Source organism: Lissotriton vulgaris, chromosome 6 (genome assembly GCF_964263255.1).
Source record: "Lissotriton vulgaris chromosome 6, aLisVul1.2, whole genome shotgun sequence".
In the NCBI taxonomy this organism is placed as follows: domain Eukaryota; kingdom Metazoa; phylum Chordata; class Amphibia; order Caudata; family Salamandridae; genus Lissotriton; species Lissotriton vulgaris.
In genome coordinates, this window is record NC_141694.1 from 614,415,107 (window position 1) to 614,435,507 (window position 20,401).

Sequence of the window (20,401 nt, forward strand, 5' to 3'; positions counted from 1 at the left end):
ATTGTAAATGGATGTTGAAAGTAAAAAGAAGGACAGTTAAGTATGGGAATGTCAGGTAGTGACGGAATCAGAGGAAAAGAATAGCAGTGATTGAGGGAAAGTAAATATCAGTGAATATAAGTAAAAAGGGGTGAAAGAGGGTACATGTAAGTGAATAAGGGTAACACATGGGGAGTAATAGAGACAAACAAGAGAGAGAGTAAAAGAAGGACTGTCACAAAGGGACTAAGTGAACCAGTAAAAAAGGTAAGTGAAGGAGTGTGCATAGGCAGAAGTACTGAAAGAAATTGAATGTGGTCGGAAGTAAACATGGAACAAAAGAATAAGTGAGGGAAGCAAAGTAAGGAAATAGGGGTGCGGTAGGGTGACAGAAAAATAGTGAAAATAAAACAAAAGGTGATAACAAAAAAGATTTTGTAAACACACTTACCATATAATCAATGCAAACTTGTATCTATGAAAGATAAAAGAAAAAACACGTTATAATTTCTTAAAAATATATAATAAAATAGAAACAACAGTTCATGAGGTTTAAAAATCTACAAAAGTTTACTAAGAAATGATGCAATAGTGAAGGATACAAAAACAGAAAGAAAGTAATGTAGAAAGAGAAAAAAAAAGGAAAAAGAAATAGAAAGAGAACAAATTCCTAAAGGTAAATAAGATACTAAAAGAATGTAAGATATCAAATCAAAATCAGTAAAGATAAGAAAATAAAAGAAAAATGAGTGAAAAGGAGAGAAGTCTGATTGAGAAACTATAAATAAAAAAGAGGAATAGAAGATGATTGAGAGTGAGTGAAGTAAAGTAACAGAGTGAAGGGATGAAAGGAATGAAGTTAGTATAGAACGATGGATAAAACAGGAGTGAGAGAGTAAGTACACAGAAAGACAAAAGGAAGAACTAAGTGAACTACAGTACAATGGATGCGAAAGAAAAAAAAAGGAGAAAAAGAAAGAGAGGGTTAGGAAACTAAAGCAGTGGTACTGTGAGAATATGAAAAAGATAAAAAGTGGTGGAAGGAACAGAGGAAATGCAGACAGTTCCTATTAGATTAAGAAGTTGTGAATGAAGTGCACTAAAGAAACAGCGATGAAAAAAGAGTGTAAATTAGTAAAGAGAGGTAAATAAGGGTGAAAAAGAAAATGAGTATAAGACAATGTGAACACAATATAAATTACACAATGCAAACTACACAATAACTTCTACAATATGTTACATTATTTATTTTTGCTGTTCTCAGAATATATTGAATTTCACTTAAATTAGTGAGATCAAAGTCTTCATCATATAACAGCGGGAAAAAAAAAACACAATCTAAAAGATTGTGTTTAAAAAAACCCATTCAAACATACATCTCATATAAGTACACTAATCTTTGATTCACTTACTTTTCCGTGAGACCAAATTGCAGATAGTGAAGGTCCTTTTGGTGGAAAAAAGTCTGCTGTGCTCTATAACTTCCATTTCATCGACTTCCTATGAAAAAAGATCTAACAACATCATATGTTACACTTTCCTCACGGCCAATTTGTGTCAGATATATCAGTATTTTTTACTTTGAGATCCACTTAAAGTATCTACATGAGATTGCAGATAGTGAAGGTCCTTTTGGTGAAAAAAAGTCTGCTGTGCTCTATAACTTCGATTTCATCAACTTCTAACAACATCATATCTTACATTTTCCTCACGGCCAATTTGTGTCAGATATATCAGTATTTTTTACTTTGAGATCCACTTAAAGTATCTACATGAGATAAATAATTTCAAATATTAGATTAACTAACTAACTAACTAACTTTTATTAACTATTCCCGTCTTCAAAGGCCAATTCCCTTTACTAAAACTTTGGTTTTAAAAACACTAGATAAGAATTTGTAGAGTCATAAGGCAAACGTTGTTTATAAGTTAAATGAGAATCATTGCAGTAACTCCATCCATTTTCAGATTTTAAGTAGCATGTATAATGTCCTGAGGTGGTCGAAGATCCATCATGATAAATAATAGCTTCAGTTGTAAAGGTCCTTCCAGAAATTGATAACTGAGAAGCCACAAAATTTTTGATAGAAGTTGTCAATTTAGTTCCATCAGGTCTACATCGTTGGAAAACTAAAATAATATACTGCCCATACCTTTGTATAAATAATGTGGACAGCATTGTACAGTTACATTGGGTACACACCATATTATGATCTGCTGCTTTAACTAGATTTTTAAAAGACACTGATTTACAGTCTGGTAAAGTCAAATATATAAATCTTTCAGTGTCTATTGTAGTAGTACTTGATAAACTACAATTGTGGCAGTCATGCTGCCATTGATAAGAAAGACTGAAAAGATTATCTACATCTACACCTTCATCTTCCAAAACACCAAACATATACATTAAAAATTCCTGACAATCCTGCTGAATGTTCTGTGAAAATTTATCTTGACCAGAACACAAATCTAAAATATTTCGAATTTCTGTTACACTTTCTATTTGTGCTGTAACACTGCTACATTTCTGAAACACAGAATTCAATAAACCACACAATCTTTGATCCCGATTTTCAACAATCTGTTCTTGTAAACTTTTAAGAAAAAAAACAACATTAACCACTACATTAGCATAGCAGTTGACACCAGAACTGTTTTCAAACTGAAATCCAACAACATTTTCTCCACAATTCTTTTTCTTCCTGTTTTCAATTACAGTTTTCTCTACTTTTTGTCTTTTTGCAACTACCTCACTACAATTATCCTCATTTCTTCTTTTTCGGCCTACCACACGTTTTTCAAACAGAGGATATTGAGGCAAATGTGGAGCATACTCTCTTCTTAACCTATTGTATTCTTTAACACAATCTAGATCGGCAGAAATCTTTGTCTCATCACACGCAATCAAGTACAATCCTGATAAAGTTCTGACTCGAGATAATGCCACATATGCCATACCCTCTTTAAACACAGATCTTCCAATGTTCACCAATGCACTATCTACACTTAAACCTTGAGATTTATGAATTGTCACTGCATACGCCAAACAAACAGGAAACTGTTTTCGGCGAACATATAAGTCTTTTACAAGTAAAAATCTAGCAGAACAACGACTTATTTGTTGTACTTGTTCAATGCCATCAAATTTTATTTTTAAAAATTCAATTCCATCTCTATTTCTGTAATTCACAAAATCAACAACATAACCCATTGCTCCATTTACCAGACCGCTTTCAACATTTAAATTCCTTCTCAAAATGATACGACAATTTAAACACACATTCAGAGTCTTTTCAAAACCAGCTGTTTTTGAAATACTTTTCTCCAATGAATGCAATTTAGTTTTCAAATTTTCTGACAAAACAATTGTTGCACCCATATGCTCTATTTTATCTATTGCTTCCAGTTTCACAATCTCTTCATTTTCTAAGTCTAACATTTTTTGATTGAAGATGGAACATTCTTGCAGAGTTGGCATCAAACATATCCCAGATTTCTTCTCAGTCATTTTTTTAAAAATATTCTCTGGAAGAATGTTTTCATTTGCATACAAATTTGAAATTAATCGACTATGCAAAGCTTTTTTCCCTTTCTCAGTCATTTTTCCAATTCTTACATCTTGTAGAATATTTTTATAATCTTCATCCTTGGCCTGTCGCATATTTTGAAGCAGTTCAGCATATTTAAAATTTAGCCATATATTAACATTTCCAATGCTTCCAAGGGACTTCCTGGTATCTTCATGCGTGAGCATTTTAAACACTGGTTGTCCTTTTACTGGAGTCAACTGCAATAGATCTCCAAAAACAATAATGTGTTTTCCTCCAAATAACACATCATAGTCTGTTTTAAGAATTTCTTGCATTCTCAAATGCACAAAAGCAAGCATTAGATTTGAGACCATGCTTACTTCATCTATGATAAGAAGTTTCATTTTCTTCAAGACTCTTGAAACTTCAGAACACGCATCTCCAGATAGCTTGTTGTAATGCAATTTATTATCATGTTCAACTGGCAGCATCAATAAACGATGTAGAGTAATCCCTTTAATGTTATGTGCTGCCAGACCAGTTGGAGCAGTTACAACACAAGACAGTGGTGAATCAGTCCTTTTCTGCAGATAACTTGCAACGGCTTTAATTAGAAAACTTTTTCCTGTCCCCGCTTCTCCACTTACATACAGTCGGACAGGGTCAAATAATATACATGAGCACTCTTTTTTCTCATGTCTGAATCCATGTTCAATCTGCTCTGTGACTTCATCATATATCTTTTTCTGCTCAATGTTTAGTTGCGTTACCAAATCTTCTAAGTTAACTCCATCCTCTTGAGCTTGTTCCATAGCTCTTTCCACCTCATCCATGGCAGTGGCAGCTTCATTTTGGATAATTGGTCCTCCTAGTGGATCCTGGCTCAATGAAGTAGAACTCTGACTATCTTGAGAACTGTTTCTAGCTATCTCTTCAGCAATTGTGGTTTCTTGCTCCATTTCTTCATTCAACATTTGCAGATAATTTAGAAAAATAGGACATTCTATGGTATCCTTAGTTGCATTAAAAGAGTCTTCATAACAGAGAAAATCTCCAAGTAGTTCCTCTTCTGTACGCCATGGCTTAAAGAGTTGCAAAAGAGCTAAATAGTAAAATTCTCTTTTGTCTGGAACTTCACAACTCAATTTTCGATGATTAATCAAATGGCCTTTTTTCTGCTTCACTAGACATCCTTCATAGCCAATGAGTGCATATTTTCCATTATTGATATCTTCTGTGATGTTCCTCTTATAACTGTAGTTTTGAAGAACTTCATACAAACATGTGTTCTCAAGGTGAGTACTTCTATTTGGATAGTATGTATCCAACATATTTGTCTTCAAAATATCTGTACTGTTTGGTTCTTTTTCCGCCAAATATTCAATTTCTTGTACAGATTTCAAAACTCGGTTTCGTGTTGCAGCAAGACCAAGACTCACCCAAATGATTGTTCTTGATTTGGCATAGAGACTTGCTGATGATAACCGATCAGAACATTCATATGCTCCAATTTCTCGATGCGACAACATCTTCAGACTGAAACTGTATAATTTCTTGCTTAGACTCTTTTCATGTGAAATGTCCTCCCACATTTCCTTCAGTTCTGTCTTTTCTTTTTTGGTGATGTAAGATGTCACATATCGAGCCACAGCAATAGAGTTGTCAGCAACGAACTGAATATCCATGTTAGCATTCCACATGGACAAAATCACTGGGTTGTAATCGTTGATGTACTTAGATTCTTCATTTCTTTTCAAATTATATGTGTTTTTGGGAGATTTTCTCGTCACAGTATGTCGTAGAGATGACATCAAATTATTTACTCTTCCTTTAGAAATCACTGGTCGAGGAAATGCAAAACGACATTTCGTGTAGTACTTTTCCTTGTTTTTAAATTTTCGACGACAGTACTTTCCACAACGATGAGATTGAAAACGTAAAACTTGTTGCCTTAAATTGTTTTCTTCAGTAGATTTTGGAACAGCACATGTTGAATACTCTTCAATGAAACTCATCACTGTTTCATCTGAATCTGATCCAAATTTGGGTGCATCTTTAATCCACAACAACATATGTATATGAGGAGCACCTCTCGCTTGATATTCCTTCCTCCAAAAGAAATCCAAAACCTCTCCAAGGGGAGGATTTTTTTTGTTGGTAATAAAAGACATCATAGCTTCAAATCTATGATTAAAATATCTGCAAACATTCACTGGATCTAAAGAACACAGTTCTCCTGGTGTTTTCAATTCTATATTTGGTATGTTTTCATTTGCCTCTCGTAGAAATTGAAGTAAATCGTCCCAGGCATACTCAGCACAGCTAAGAGTGAGGAACCATGTAGGAGTTCCTAAGTTTCTTAGCATACATTTCAATTCTCCATGACGACGAAACCAATACTCGTTGGTTCCACGTTGACATGCCATGAGATTGATTAGCTGAGATTCCAAAATACTGTCTTGCAGATTAACTTTCTCCATAAAGTCCCTTGCACATACATTTTGCAAATGAGGTCCACTTTTTAATATATGATTAACTGCATAAGAAAGCCCAGACAAATCACTTTCAAACAGTAGATGAAATAAATATGGAATGCATTGACGAAACCTTGGATCTTCTGCATATAATCTTAGAGTCCGGTATTCAGCTGCAGGAATTTGAACTGGTCGATCATCATATCGTCCACCACAACCTGTTGGAAATAATTGTGGAAAACAACGAGCTTCCAAACTTTCTTCCCATACACTAATGGGACTTCCTTTTGCTGCCTTCATTTGAAACAAGTCAATTGCATTTCCCATTACTTCTTTGGAATGCAAAGGATGAACAGTATAATGTTCATATATTTCTTCAGTTCTAGACACATCAACTTTTTCAATTTGACCAACTGAAGAATCACTATCTTCTTCTGTAGCTGTTTCCTCTACTCCAACACTTACATGTTTGTAGTACTCATTGTTTTTAACTAAATACAACGTTGCCTTCTTGACTTTTTTAACATCCACTAAATCTTGCCAAATTTTCTTACTCTTTGTTGGAACCCCATTAACTAGAATAACTAAAGGATCTTCTTCTACTCTTTCTACACCAATTGTATTAATATTTTTCTTTACATCTAGAGGCAAATAAACAACTCTTCCCTTTAATCCTCTCAGTAAATCTGATGGAGGCAATTTCCCTGTCTTAGGCTCCATGCGAACAATAGCCTGAAAAGGATGGACACATTGAATCAAAATAGATTCATAAGTATTTAGATCCATCAATTCAGAAGGAATATCTATCAACTGAAGATTATTATAAACTGCTCTTGCAGGCATTCTATTTTCATTTAATTTTTTCAAACAATAAGTGCAAATACGCTGATCCAAACTCAAATCAAAAGAATTCTCCACCAACAAATAACTTACAAAATCCTCCCATTCACTATTATTTTCCAATTCACTTTTTGCATATAAATCAACTAACCTAGTCTGAATTTTATAATGAGTCCGTCGACAACACACACAAGTTACATTAGGCCTCTCACTTGATTTCACCTTAAACTTGATAATTTCCTCATCAAACTTTTCAATACTTGAAATTTGTCCATTATCTTCTGCATTACCATCCATTACTATATCTATTTCTACACTGTCCTCTTTGTTCCCAAAATAACAAAACTCAATTTCTTCACAAATAGTCTTCACATCCACTTCAGATCCATGCAAAAGAGCACTATTTAACTGTTTAAGCTTAAGTGCAGGACTTTTTGCATAATACAACTTCCTCACTAATTTCCTTACGTTATTATGATGCACTGCTAACATCCTAAAATGATGAAAAACACTCCGACAAACTTTTCTAGAAAGACATGCTAGTGAATGCCCTTGCAAACCTGTGCTTTCTCTCACTCTGCAAGGATCTAACTCTTGCAGGATCTTCATTTTTTGTTTGAGACTTTTTTTACTATATGTACGTAAGAAATTTCGAAGCAAATCAATTGATTCCTGTCGCACACTACAAATACTACTGCATTTCCATGTGTACACTGGACCCTTAGTACGTCTCCCTAAAACTTCATCAGCTAAGACCTCTTCTGCATCTCTAGATACAAGTTTCTCTTTTTCCATCACACAACTATCTTTCACCTCATATGCACGACCACTGGTGTCAACTGCATGCACCAAATCATTTTCCTGAAAGTAACTCTCCTCATTAAAAAAAGGCTCAGAACTTGAACTATGCATCCATTCACCAGAAAATACTTCACAAAAATTACTCCGATTAATAATTCTTTTCCATCTACTGTTCGATTTGAAAACATCCATTGCCTTATTAAGTATCCTAATTCTATTGATTATTAAAATAAATAATTTTTTCTTAACTTCAAAAGCCTGATCAACAATCTTTTCTACACTTTTCTTTTTCTTGTAAAAAGCAGCTTTTAGTTTACTTTTCTTTTCATTTTTTAGCAAATTTAAAACTACCCTATTGCGAAACATTCGCCTACGAATGTCCCTAAAAACATTTACCCTTCTATTGCTAACCATTCTCTTCTCTCCTGGTCCAATGGAAACATTTTTTGTGGGCTTCTCTTTCCTTTTTAGATTTGTTGACTTTTTCTGTATATTCACATTAGCAATTTCATTTTTTTTCCTACGACATATGTTGCGAAGAAAAGACTTAATTGGCTTACCAGAAGCTTTTCTGGTGTTTTTTGAAGTAGTTGTTGAAGAGGATTCCATAAACTCTGTTGTTGATGTTCTCCTTTTCCGTATGGTATTTTTGATATTTCTTTGCCTTGAAGGCATTTTTGCTTCCTTTTCAGAAGTTGATTTGAATCTGTTGTTCTGTTAAAAAAACACATGAAAGACCACTATTAGCAAACAACAAAGTAATGTTAAAAAGCAAACAATATAAACAATAAATTGCAACATATTTAAGTTTATACAATAGCAACACATGGCTTTATTTTTAAAGGCCTTGCGCCACCAGTGCGTCACTTATTACCCATGTTTAAAGTCAAGCATCAGCTGCACATGGCATTCATAAATAAGGGCCAAATGCAAATACCAATCAATTGCACCCAAAAATCGATTTTTCAATAACATGTAAGAAACACTGCGCAAAACCTAAGTACAACCACTCAATATCATCAAACAAAGTCAGGGTCTGATTTATAAAGGCCTTGCGCCACCAGTGCGTCACTTATTACCCATGTTTAAAGTTTTGCATCGGCTGCACATGGCAATCATAAATAAGGGCCAAATACATATACCAATCAATTGCACCCAAAAATCGATTTTTGAATAACATGTAAGAAACACTGTGCAGAACCTATGTACAACCAATCAATATCATCAAACAAAGTCAGGGCCTTATTTATGAAAGCCTTGCGCCACCAGTGTGTCACTTATTACCCATGTTTAAAGTCATGCATCAGTTGCACATGGCAATCATAAATAAGGGCCAAATACATATACCAATCAATTGCACCCAAAAATCGATTTTTCAATAACATGTAAGAAACACGGCGCAGAACCTATGTACAACCAATCAATATCATCAAACAAAGTCAGGGCCTTATTTATGAAAGCCTTGCGCCACCAGTGCGTCACTTATTACCCATGTTTAAAGTCATGCATCAGCTGCACATGGCAATCATAAATAAGGGCCAAATACATATACCAATCAATTGCACCCAAAAATCGATTTTTCAATAACATGTAAGAAACACGGCGCAGAACCTAAGTACAACCACTCAATATCATCAAACAAAGTCAGGGCCTTATTTATGAAAGCCTTGCGCCACCAGTGGGTCACTTATTACCCATGTTTAAAATCATGCATCAGTTGCACATGGCAATCATAAATAAGGGCCAAATACATATACCAATCAATTGCACCCAAAAATCGATTTTTCAATAACATGTAAGAAACACGGCGCTGAACCTAAGTACAACCACTCAATATCATCAAACAAAGTCAGGGCCTTATTTATGAAAGCCTTGCGCCACCAGTGCGTCAATTATTACCCATGTTTAGAGTCATGCATCAGTTGCACATGGCAATCATAAATAAGGGCAAAATACATATACCAATCAATTGCACCCAAAAATCGATTTTTGAATAACATGTAAGAAACACTGCGCAGAACCTATGTACAACCAATCAATATCATCAAACAAAGTCAGGGCCTTATTTATGAAAGCCTTGCGCCACCAGTGCGTCACGTATTACCCATGTTTAAAGTCATGCATCAGCTGCACATGGCAATCATAAATTAGGGCAAAATACATATACCAATCAATTGCACCCAAAAATCGATTTTTGAATAACATGTAAGAAACACTGCGCAGAACCTATGTACAACCAATCAATATCATCAAACAAAGTCAGGGCCTTATTTATGAAAGCCTTGCGCCACCAGTGCGTCACTTATTACCCATGTTTAAAGTCATGCATCAGCTGCACATGGCAATCATAAATAAGGGCCAAATACATATACCAATCAATTGCACCCAAAAATCGATTTTTCAATAACATGTAAGAAACACTGCGCAAAACCTAAGTACAACCACTCAATATCATCAAACAAAGTCAGGGCCTTATTTATGAAAGCCTTGCGCCAACAGTGCGTCACGTATTACCCATGTTTAAAGTCATGCATCAGCTGCACATGGCAATCATAAATAAGGGCCAAATACATATACCAATCAATTGCACCCAAAAATCGATTTTTGAATAACATGTAAGAAACACTGCGCAGAACCTATGTACAACCAATCAATATCATCAAACAAAGTCAGGGCCTTATTTATGAAAGCCTTGCGCCACCAGTGCGTCACTTATTATCCATGTTTAAAGTCATGCATCAGCTGCACATGGCAATCATAAATAAGGGCCAAATACATATACCAATCAATTGCACCCAAAAATCGATTTTTGAATAACATGTAAGAAACACTGTGCAGAACCTATGTACAACCAATCAATATCATCAAACAAAGTCAGAGCCTTATTTATGAAAGCCTTGCGCCACCAGTGCGTCACTTATTACCCATGTTTAAAGTCATGCATCAGCTGCACATGGCAATCATAAATAAGGGCCAAATACATATACCAATCAATTGCACCCAAAAATCGATTTTTCAATAACATGTAAGAAACACGGCGCAGAACCTAAGTACAACCACTCAATATCATCAAACAAAGTCAGGGCCTTATTTATGAAAGCCTTGCGCCACCAGTGCGTCACTTATTACCCATGTTTAAAGTCATGCATCAGTTGCACATGGCAATCATAAATTAGGGCAAAATACATATACCAATCAATTGCACCCAAAAATCGATTTTTCAATAACATGTAAGAAACACGGCGCAGAACCTAAGTACAACCAATCAATATCATCAAACAAAGTCAGGGCCTTATTTATGAAAGCCTTGCGCCACCAGTGCGTCACTTATTACCCATGTTTAAAATCATGCATCAGTTTCACATGGCAATCATAAATAAGGGCCAAATACATATACCAATCAATTGCACCCAAAAATCGATTTTTGAATAACATGTAAGGAACACTGCACAGAACCTAAGTACAACCACTCAATATCATCAAACAAAGTCAGGCCTTATTTATGAAAGCCTTGCGCCACCAGTGCGTCACTTATTACCCATGTTTAAAGTCATGCATCAGCTGCACATGGCAATCATAAATAAGGGCCAAATACATATACCAATCAATTGCACCCAAAAATCGATTTTTGAATAACATGTAAGAAACACTGTGCAGAACCTATGTACAACCAATCAATATCATCAAACAAAGTCAGAGCCTTATTTATGAAAGCCTTGCGCCACCAGTGCGTCACTTATTACCCATGTTTAAAGTCATGCATCAGCTGCACATGGCAATCATAAATAAGGGCCAAATACATATACCAATCAATTGCACCCAAAAATCGATTTTTGAATAACATGTAAGGAACACTGCACAGAACCTAAGTACAACCACTCAATATCATCAAACAAAGTCAGGCCTTATTTATGAAAGCCTTGCGCCACCAGTGCGTCACTTATTACCCATGTTTAAAGTCATGCATCAGTTGCACATGGCAATCATAAATAAGGGCCAAATACATATACCAATCAATTGCACCCAAAAATCGATTTTTGAATAACATGTAAGGAACACTGCACAGAACCTAAGTACAACCACTCAATATCATCAAACAAAGTCAGGCCTTATTTATGAAAGCCTTGCGCCACCAGTGCGTCACGTATTACCCATGTTTAAAGTCATGCATCAGCTGCACATGGCAATCATAAATTAGGGCAAAATACATATACCAATCAATTGCACCCAAAAATCGATTTTTGAATAACATGTAAGGAACACTGCACAGAACCTAAGTACAACCACTCAATATCATCAAACAAAGTCAGGCCTTATTTATGAAAGCCTTGCGCCACCAGTGCGTCACTTATTACCCATGTTTAAAGTCATGCATCAGTTGCACATGGCAATCATAAATAAGGGCCAAATACATATACCAATCAATTGCACCCAAAAATCGATTTTTGAATAACATGTAAGAAACACTGCGCAAAACCTAAGTACAACCACTCAATATCATCAAACAAAGTCAGGGCCTTATTTATGAAAGCCTTGCGCCACCAGTGCGTCACTTATTACCCATGTTTAAAATCATGCATCAGTTTCACATGGCAATCATAAATAAGGGCCAAATACATATACCAATCAATTGCACCCAAAAATCGATTTTTGAATAACATGTAAGGAACACTGCACAGAACCTAAGTACAACCACTCAATATCATCAAACAAAGTCAGGCCTTATTTATGAAAGCCTTGCGCCACCAGTGCGTCACTTATTACCCATGTTTAAAGTCATGCATCAGTTGCACATGGCAATCATAAATAAGGGCCAAATACATATACCAATCAATTGCACCCAAAAATCGATTTTTGAATAACATGTAAGGAACACTGCACAGAACCTATGTACAACCAATCAATATCATCAAACAAAGTCAGAGCCTTATTTATGAAAGCCTTGCGCCACCAGTGCGTCACTTATTACCCATGTTTAAAGTCATGCATCAGCTGCACATGGCAATCATAAATAAGGGCCAAATACATATACCAATCAATTGCACCCAAAAATCGATTTTTGAATAACATGTAAGGAACACTGCACAGAACCTAAGTACAACCACTCAATATCATCAAACAAAGTCAGGCCTTATTTATGAAAGCCTTGCGCCACCAGTGCGTCACTTATTACCCATGTTTAAAGTCATGCATCAGTTGCACATGGCAATCATAAATTAGGGCAAAATACATATACTAATCAATTGCACCCAAAAATCGATTTTTCAATAACATGTAAGAAACACGGCGCAGAACCTAAGTACAACCAATCAATATCATCAAACAAAGTCAGGGCCTTATTTATGAAAGCCTTGCGCCACCAGTGCGTCACTTATTACCCATGTTTAAAATCATGCATCAGTTTCACATGGCAATCATAAATAAGGGCCAAATACATATACCAATCAATTGCACCCAAAAATCGATTTTTGAATAACATGTAAGGAACACTGCACAGAACCTAAGTACAACCACTCAATATCATCAAACAAAGTCAGGGCCTTATTTATGAAAGCCTTGCGCCACCAGTGCGTCACTTATTACCCATGTTTAAAGTCATGCATCAGCTGCACATGGCATTCATAAATAAGGGCCAAATACATATACCAATCAATTGCACCCAAAAATCGATTTTTCAATAACATGTAAGAAACACTGCACAGAACCTAACTACAACCACTCAATATCATCAAACAAAGTCAGGGCCTCATTTATAAAAGCCTGGCGCCACCAGTGCATCACTTATTACCCATGTTTAAAGTCATGCATCAACTGCACATGGCAATCATAAAAAAGGCCAAATAAAAATACCATTCATTTGCACCCAAAATCGATTTTTAAATAACATGTAAAAAACACTGCGCAGGACTTATATACTAACATACAATTTCACTTCTAAAACATAACTATCTGCTTCCAAATATTCTCCATAGAGAAAATAAATCTCTATCTAAATTAAATGAATCATTACTTACCTTTAGAAATGCTTTTGGAGATTGAAAACAGTGTCAGACACACACACCAATTTTTCTTTAGCAGAGGAGAAGGTGTGCTCTCAATACACTGAAACCAAGACTGGCATAGAAAATCTCTATCTTTGTACACATATGCCTTAATTCAACCAATGAAAACTCTTCCCTCACTATTTTCAAACCAACACCCATCCCCCTCTCAAACCTTTCTATCTGTTACCATAGCAACTCCCTCCTAACTGAACTGTAAGGTTCAAAAGTTTATCTTACAATGTTGCAAATTAACTCAGCAAGGATGTTTGACCTGTCAATACAGCAGCCTATACAGGGTATTTTTGCTTTTGGTGACTTTTTTTAAACCATTCAAATTGCTTCTTTCACACAACATAACCATACACCCTAACTTTCAGTTTTCAACTATCTGAATCCACCAATCATTGCTAGTGATTCAAGAGCACAGAAACTCCACAATTATTTTTTTGTGAACTCCTACTGTTCCAACTGCCATTTCATTCCCACACTTCATCTGACTGGACCAGAACCTTCTCACATCATGTACTCTGTTTGGGTTATTGGACATAGCTACATCCACTGGGCTCAAAGGTATGCAGCTAGCAGAAATTTTCATAACCTTGATTTATCAAATGTGGAAATCAAGTGGATTGGCCACAGAGGATTAAAATGTCACCAATTGATACCATTGGTGAAAACCTTTTTGCATCTGCCAGAACCTGACCTTATAATTGTGCACTGTGGTGGAAACGATCTAGGCACATTAACTGGGGTAGGTCTGGAAATGCTATTAAAGGACACCTTTCATCAATTGATGATACTTTTTCCCCACACTGCCTTGGTATATTCCAATATATGCCAAAGACAGAAATGGAACTGGTCCAACCAATTTGGTCCACAATTTGAGAAAGCACGGAAACATGTAAATAAATCTGTTTCTGCTTACATGAGAGACTATGGAATGGGTTCATTATACAATAATAACTTGCGTTACAACATGCAAGACATCTACAGAGGAGATGGAGTGCACTTCTCAGATGAGGGGAATAGAATATTCCTCCTGAATTTAAGAATGTGTATTGGAACCTACTTGTAGGTACCTAAATCAACCACAGAACCCAAAAGCTCTTTTCAGAGCTACCCTAACTCTGATCATTCAAAGCGTTTATTTTTTTCTAACTTTTTTCACTATTTTTCACCAAAGTACGCTTTCGGGTACGCTTAAAGGTGCGCGCACCAGGCGCTACCCCCGCGAAAAATTAAAGAATTTTTTTTTTTTTTTTTACGTTTATGAGCCTCCTAAGCCCCCCTCAGAAAACCTAGAGGGTCAAGAAGTCTCTACAGTTCCCCCTTCTATCCATTCCGAACATTGTTTACCCTCCATCTTGTGTCTCGATTGTTCCGAAACACAAAATGGAGGACTCCCGTAACGCTGCCAGTGCGCGTAAAGGAGCGCGCACCCCTAAGCGCTCGTTAAAAAAAGGTGGGAAAGTAATTTACGGAAAACCCAATGGAGACACTTTCATCAAATATAGAATACGCCCTACTACATAGCAGTCCCTACCATTTGCCCAAATTTGGTGAAATTCCATTGAGACATTTAGGCTACAGGCCTGTCTAAATATCCTGAGGTAAATTACATGACAAAAACACACTTGTAATGTTAGAATTTACAACCAATTAAAAAGTATCTCTCATTTTCTACGATTATTTCCTGACGTTTGATTGGTTAAGTACAACAATATATATAAAAGAAGAGAGGGAAACACAGCCATTTTGACTACTGCTTCCTGAAGTACACTTGAAAACAAATTTCACTGACAACTTCAACTAATTTCTCTAAGGTAACTTCTAATTATGGAAGTATATTGTACACGTTAAGTTTATTTCTTAAAAAATATTCTGTTAGTGATATGCTATCCCTCTTTAATAGTTAGAGATAGAGATAGACTTCTCTGTAATAGTTATGGATTGAGTTAGGCTTCTCTGGTATACTAGCTCTACTAATATAGTTAATTTATATGCAATTTTCAGAAAGAAAATGGAAGGAGAAAATAAGGCAAATGATACTTCTATCAAAGTAAAGGTGGAAAAACCAGAAGATGAAAAAAAAGAAGTTGATTTCATGGATGACTCTTTGGATGAACAGTTTATAGAATGTTTGGAAGAAATTGAATCATGTACATATAATTATGAGGAAATTCCGGACAATATTATGTTAGAAATTTTATTAAATTATGAAAAAGAATCAGAGGAATAAATTTATCTTTAATAATTTCAATTGTTTCAGACAATATTCTTTTTTATATGTAATTCATGAAGTATTACCAAAAATGTTTAAAATATAAAGTGAGACTTATAGTATACTGTTCAACTATTTTTCTGTTACATAGTAAGTTTACTCATAGTTACTACCTTTCTCCCACTATATTATCTCATATGAATATTTTACACCTCATTTTCATAAGTGAACAGGATAGACTACTCATGATCCCCTAGAAATTCTCAGGGAGTGCTTAAAAGATCTGTTTCTCCTTTCCAGACAGACTATATTATGAATTCCATATACCACAAAAAATACAATAACAACATGCAAGATGTCTACAAAGAAGATGGTGAACATTAAATTTAAGTCTCTTCATTAGTACCTACATGTAGGTACTTACATAAAATAAAAAAATAAAAAAAAAAACAATTCATAAACATACAATTTTTGAAGTGATTATTTTTCCATAGTACCCTCCTCGATACGCTCCCCGGTGCGCGCACCAGGCGCTTCCCCCGCGAAAATCGAAAAAAAAAAAAAAAAATTTGAGGCCCCGCGGGGCCCTTTAATGGCCCCCATATCAAACCTAGGGGGTCAGGGGGGGTCTACCCTGCCCCCTTATGGTCAATTCCACCCTTTGTTTTTGCCACCTCTTATGACTAGATTTTACCGATAGACAAGATGGCGGCCGCTCCGGACTGTTTAGAATGTTTACAGACAACTGAGAGCCAATCAGCTTTCTGCGCGCAAGTCGCGTGTCGCGCCGGGAGCGCTCACCGGTGCGCGCACCGGAGAGCGCCTATAGATATATATATTTTTTTGAACGTTAATTTCTCAAAATCCACTGAAGCACATATCTTGAGACATAGCAAAGGCACATCGGGCTACCAGTCCCTACAATTTTGCCAAGTTTGGTGGAAATCCATTCAGCCGTTCGAGCTAAAAGTGAAATCGACCGCCCTATGGAAATTAACATGGGGAAAACGCGTTTTGGGACCCCCCTTTTATCTCGGCCCCCGCTTGACGAATCCCCCCCAAACTTTCAGGGAAGGACCGGACCGCCATGAGACCATTTTCCTGAAAATTTCAGGCAGATTCGTCAACCGGCGCCAAAGTTATTCAAAATAGAATGTTGAGATTTAACATTGAAAATTATCCTAACTATAACTACCTACTGGCGACCGCCAGTAGGTAATATATATATATATATATATATATATATATATATATATATATATATATATATATGAAGAACCACTTCCCTGGACAGAAAAGCGCGGAGGTCAGAGGGGAAATCTTTGGAGGATCTTTATTTCTCAGATGCAAGCGTTGGTAGCGGCAAATGCATTTCGGCATGTCAAATGCCTTCCTCAGTGCCCATGCACCAACAAAAAGTCTCGTAATGGCTCCGTCAATGCTGCTTCGCTATATGATGCGGTTGACACTAGGCTCCTCCCCTTGTGTGTTTAGTTCACCTGTTGGAGATCACGTGAGGGTATGGGAACTCCAACTCCCAGCATGCAACATGTTCATGCTGCTGGGCCGGTGGTGTGGGATGGCAGAAACTCTGCTTCTGTGTCTTTTGCAGCGTAGATGGTGTGACTTCTTGGATGCACCTGCGTCACAAATTTCCTCCTCGGCTCCCCTCGGGCTGCTGGGCCAGGTAGGCAGGAATGACCCTGTGCGGGGACGGCCGTGTGGCCACACAACGTCCTAACGGGGGTAAGTACCACCCTCCGCACTGCTCCTCCCGTCTGCTCCGGCGTACACCAAAACTTCTCGATCCCTCGAGTACAAACAACACTGCACGCAGTGTAAATGCCAGTCTGTTTTGGGTATCTTGTCAGCAGGACCTTCCGGAACGCGCTCCTGGCTTGGCGCGAATATTTGAAGAACCACTTCCCTGGACAGAAAAGCGCGGAGGTCAGAGGGGAAATCTTTGGAGGATCTTTATTTCTCAGATGCAAGCGTTGGTAGCGGCAAATGCATTTCGGCATGTCAAATGCCTTCCTCAGTGCCCATGCACCAACAAAAAGTCTCGTAATGGCTCCGTCAATGCTGCTTCGCTATATGATGCGGTTGACACTAGGCTCCTCCCCTTGTGTGTTTAGTTCACCTGTTGGAGATCACGTGAGGGTATGGGAACTCCAACTCCCAGCATGCAACATGTTCATGCTGCTGGGCCGGTGGTGTGGGATGGCAGAAACTCTGCTTCTGTGTCTTTTGCAGCGTAGATGGTGTGACTTCTTGGATGCACCTGCGTCACAAATTTCCTCCTCGGCTCCCCTCGGGCTGCTGGGCCAGGTAGGCAGGAATGACCCTGTGCGGGGACGGCCGTGTGGCCACACAACGTCCTAACGGGGGTAAGTACCACCCTCCGCACTGCTCCTCCCGTCTGCTCCGGCGTACACCAAAACTTCTCGATCCCTCGAGTACAAACAACACTGCACGCAGTGTAAATGCCAGTCTGTTTTGGGTATCTTGTCAGCAGGACCTTCCGGAACGCGCTCCTGGCTTGGCGCGAATATTTGAAGAACCACTTCCCTGGACAGAAAAGCGCGGAGGTCAGAGGGGAAATCTTTGGAGGATCTTTATTTCTCAGATGCAAGCGTTGGTAGCGGCAAATGCATTTCGGCATGTCAAATGCCTTCCTCAGTGCCCATGCACCAACAAAAAGTCTCGTAATGGCTCCGTCAATGCTGCTTCGCTATATGATGCGGTTGACACTAGGCTCCTCCCCTTGTGTGTTTAGTTCACCTGTTGGAGATCACGTGAGGGTATGGGAACTCCAACTCCCAGCATGCAACATGTTCATGCTGCTGGGCCGGTGGTGTGGGATGGCAGAAACTCTGCTTCTGTGTCTTTTGCAGCGTAGATGGTGTGACTTCTTGGATGCACCTGTGTCACAAATTTCCTCCTCGGCTCCCCTCGGGCTGCTGGGCCAGGTAGGCAGGAATGACCCTGTGCGGGGACGGCCGTGTGCCACACAACGTCCTAACGGGGGTAAGTACCACCCTCCGCACTGCTCCTCCCGTCTGCTCCGGCGTACACCAAAACTTCTCGATCCCTCGAGTACAAACAACACTGCACGCAGTGTAAATGCCAGTCTGTTTTGGGTATCTTGTCAGCAGGACCTTCCGGAACGCGCTCCTGGCTTGGCGGGAATATTTGAAGAACCACTTCCCTGGACAGAAAAGCGCGGAGGTCAGAGGGGAAATCTTTGGAGGATCTTTATTTCTCAGATGCAAGCGTTGGTAGCGGCAAATGCATTTCGGCATGTCAAATGCCTTCCTCAGTGCCCATGCACCAACAAAAAGTCTCGTAATGGCTCCGTCAATGCTGCTTCGCTATATGATGCGGTTGACACTAGGCTCCTCCCCTTGTGTGTTTAGTTCACCTGTTGGAGATCACGTGAGGGTATGGGAACTCCAACTCCCAGCATGCAACATGTTCATGCTGCTGGGCCGGTGGTGTGGGATGGCAGAAACTCTGCTTCTGTGTCTTTTGCAGCGTAGATGGTGTGACTTCTTGGATGCACCTGCGTCACAAATTTCCTCCTCGGCTCCCCTCGGGCTGCTGGGCCAGGTAGGCAGGAATGACCCTGTGCGGGGACGGCCGTGTGGCCACACAACGTCCTAACGGGGGTAAGTACCACCCTCCGCACTGCTCCTCCCGTCTGCTCCGGCGTACACCAAAACTTCTCGATCCCTCGAGTACAAACAACACTGCACGCAGTGTAAATGCCAGTCTGTTTTGGGTATCTTGTCAGCAGGACCTTCCGGAACGCGCTCCTGGCTTGGCGCGAATATTTGAAGAACCACTTCCCTGGACAGAAAAGCGCGGAGGTCAGAGGGGAAATCTTTGGAGGATCTTTATTTCTCAGATGCAAGCGTTGGTAGCGGCAAATGCATTTCGGCATGTCAAATGCCTTCCTCAGTGCCCATGCACCAACAAAAAGTCTCGTAATGGCTCCGTCAATGCTGCTTCGCTATATGATGCGGTTGACACTAGGCTCCTCCCCTTGTGTGTTTAGTTCACCTGTTGGAGATCACGTGAGGGTATGGGAACTCCAACTCCCAGCATGCAACATGTTCATGCTGCTGGGCCGGTGGTGTGGGATGGCAGAAACTCTGCTTCTGTGTCTTTTGCAGCGTAGATGGTGTGACTTCTTGGATGCACCTGCGTCACAAATTTCCTCCTCGGCTCCCCTCGGGCTGCTGGGCCAGGTAGGCAGGAATGACCCTGTGCGGGGACGGCCGTGTGGCCATACAACGTCCTAACGGGGGTAAGTACCACCCTCCGCACTGCTCCTCCCGTCTGCTCCGGCGTACACCAAAACTTCTCGATCCCTCGAGTACAAACAACACTGCACGCAGTGTAAATGCCAGTCTGTTTTGGGTATCTTGTCAGCAGGACCTTCCGGAACGCGCTCCTGGCTTGGCGCGAATATTTGAAGAACCACTTCCCTGGACAGAAAAGCGCGGAGGT

General features: G+C 38.7%; 1 protein-coding gene across 1 annotated transcript; it reads right to left on the reverse strand.

Moving 5' to 3' along the window:
* Nucleotides 1–305: 305 nt before the first annotated feature.
* LOC147707780 (uncharacterized) lies at nucleotides 306–11,164 on the reverse strand. Its single transcript, XM_086925244.1, has 2 exons — nucleotides 9,646–11,164; nucleotides 306–8,825 (listed from the first exon to the last, which is right to left on the reverse strand). Exon 2 carries the CDS (start codon nucleotides 8,297–8,299, stop codon nucleotides 1,841–1,843), a length of 6,459 nt encoding a protein of 2,152 aa, XP_086781370.1. The 5' UTR covers nucleotides 8,300–8,825; nucleotides 9,646–11,164; the 3' UTR covers nucleotides 306–1,840.
* Between the last annotated feature and the right edge of the window lie 9,237 nt (nucleotides 11,165–20,401).

Excerpts from the sequence above, each read along its gene's own strand:
- LOC147707780 (XM_086925244.1), bottom strand. The coding sequence starts at position 8,299 with ATGCCTTCAAGGCAAAGAAATATCAAAAATACCATACGGAAAAGGAGA.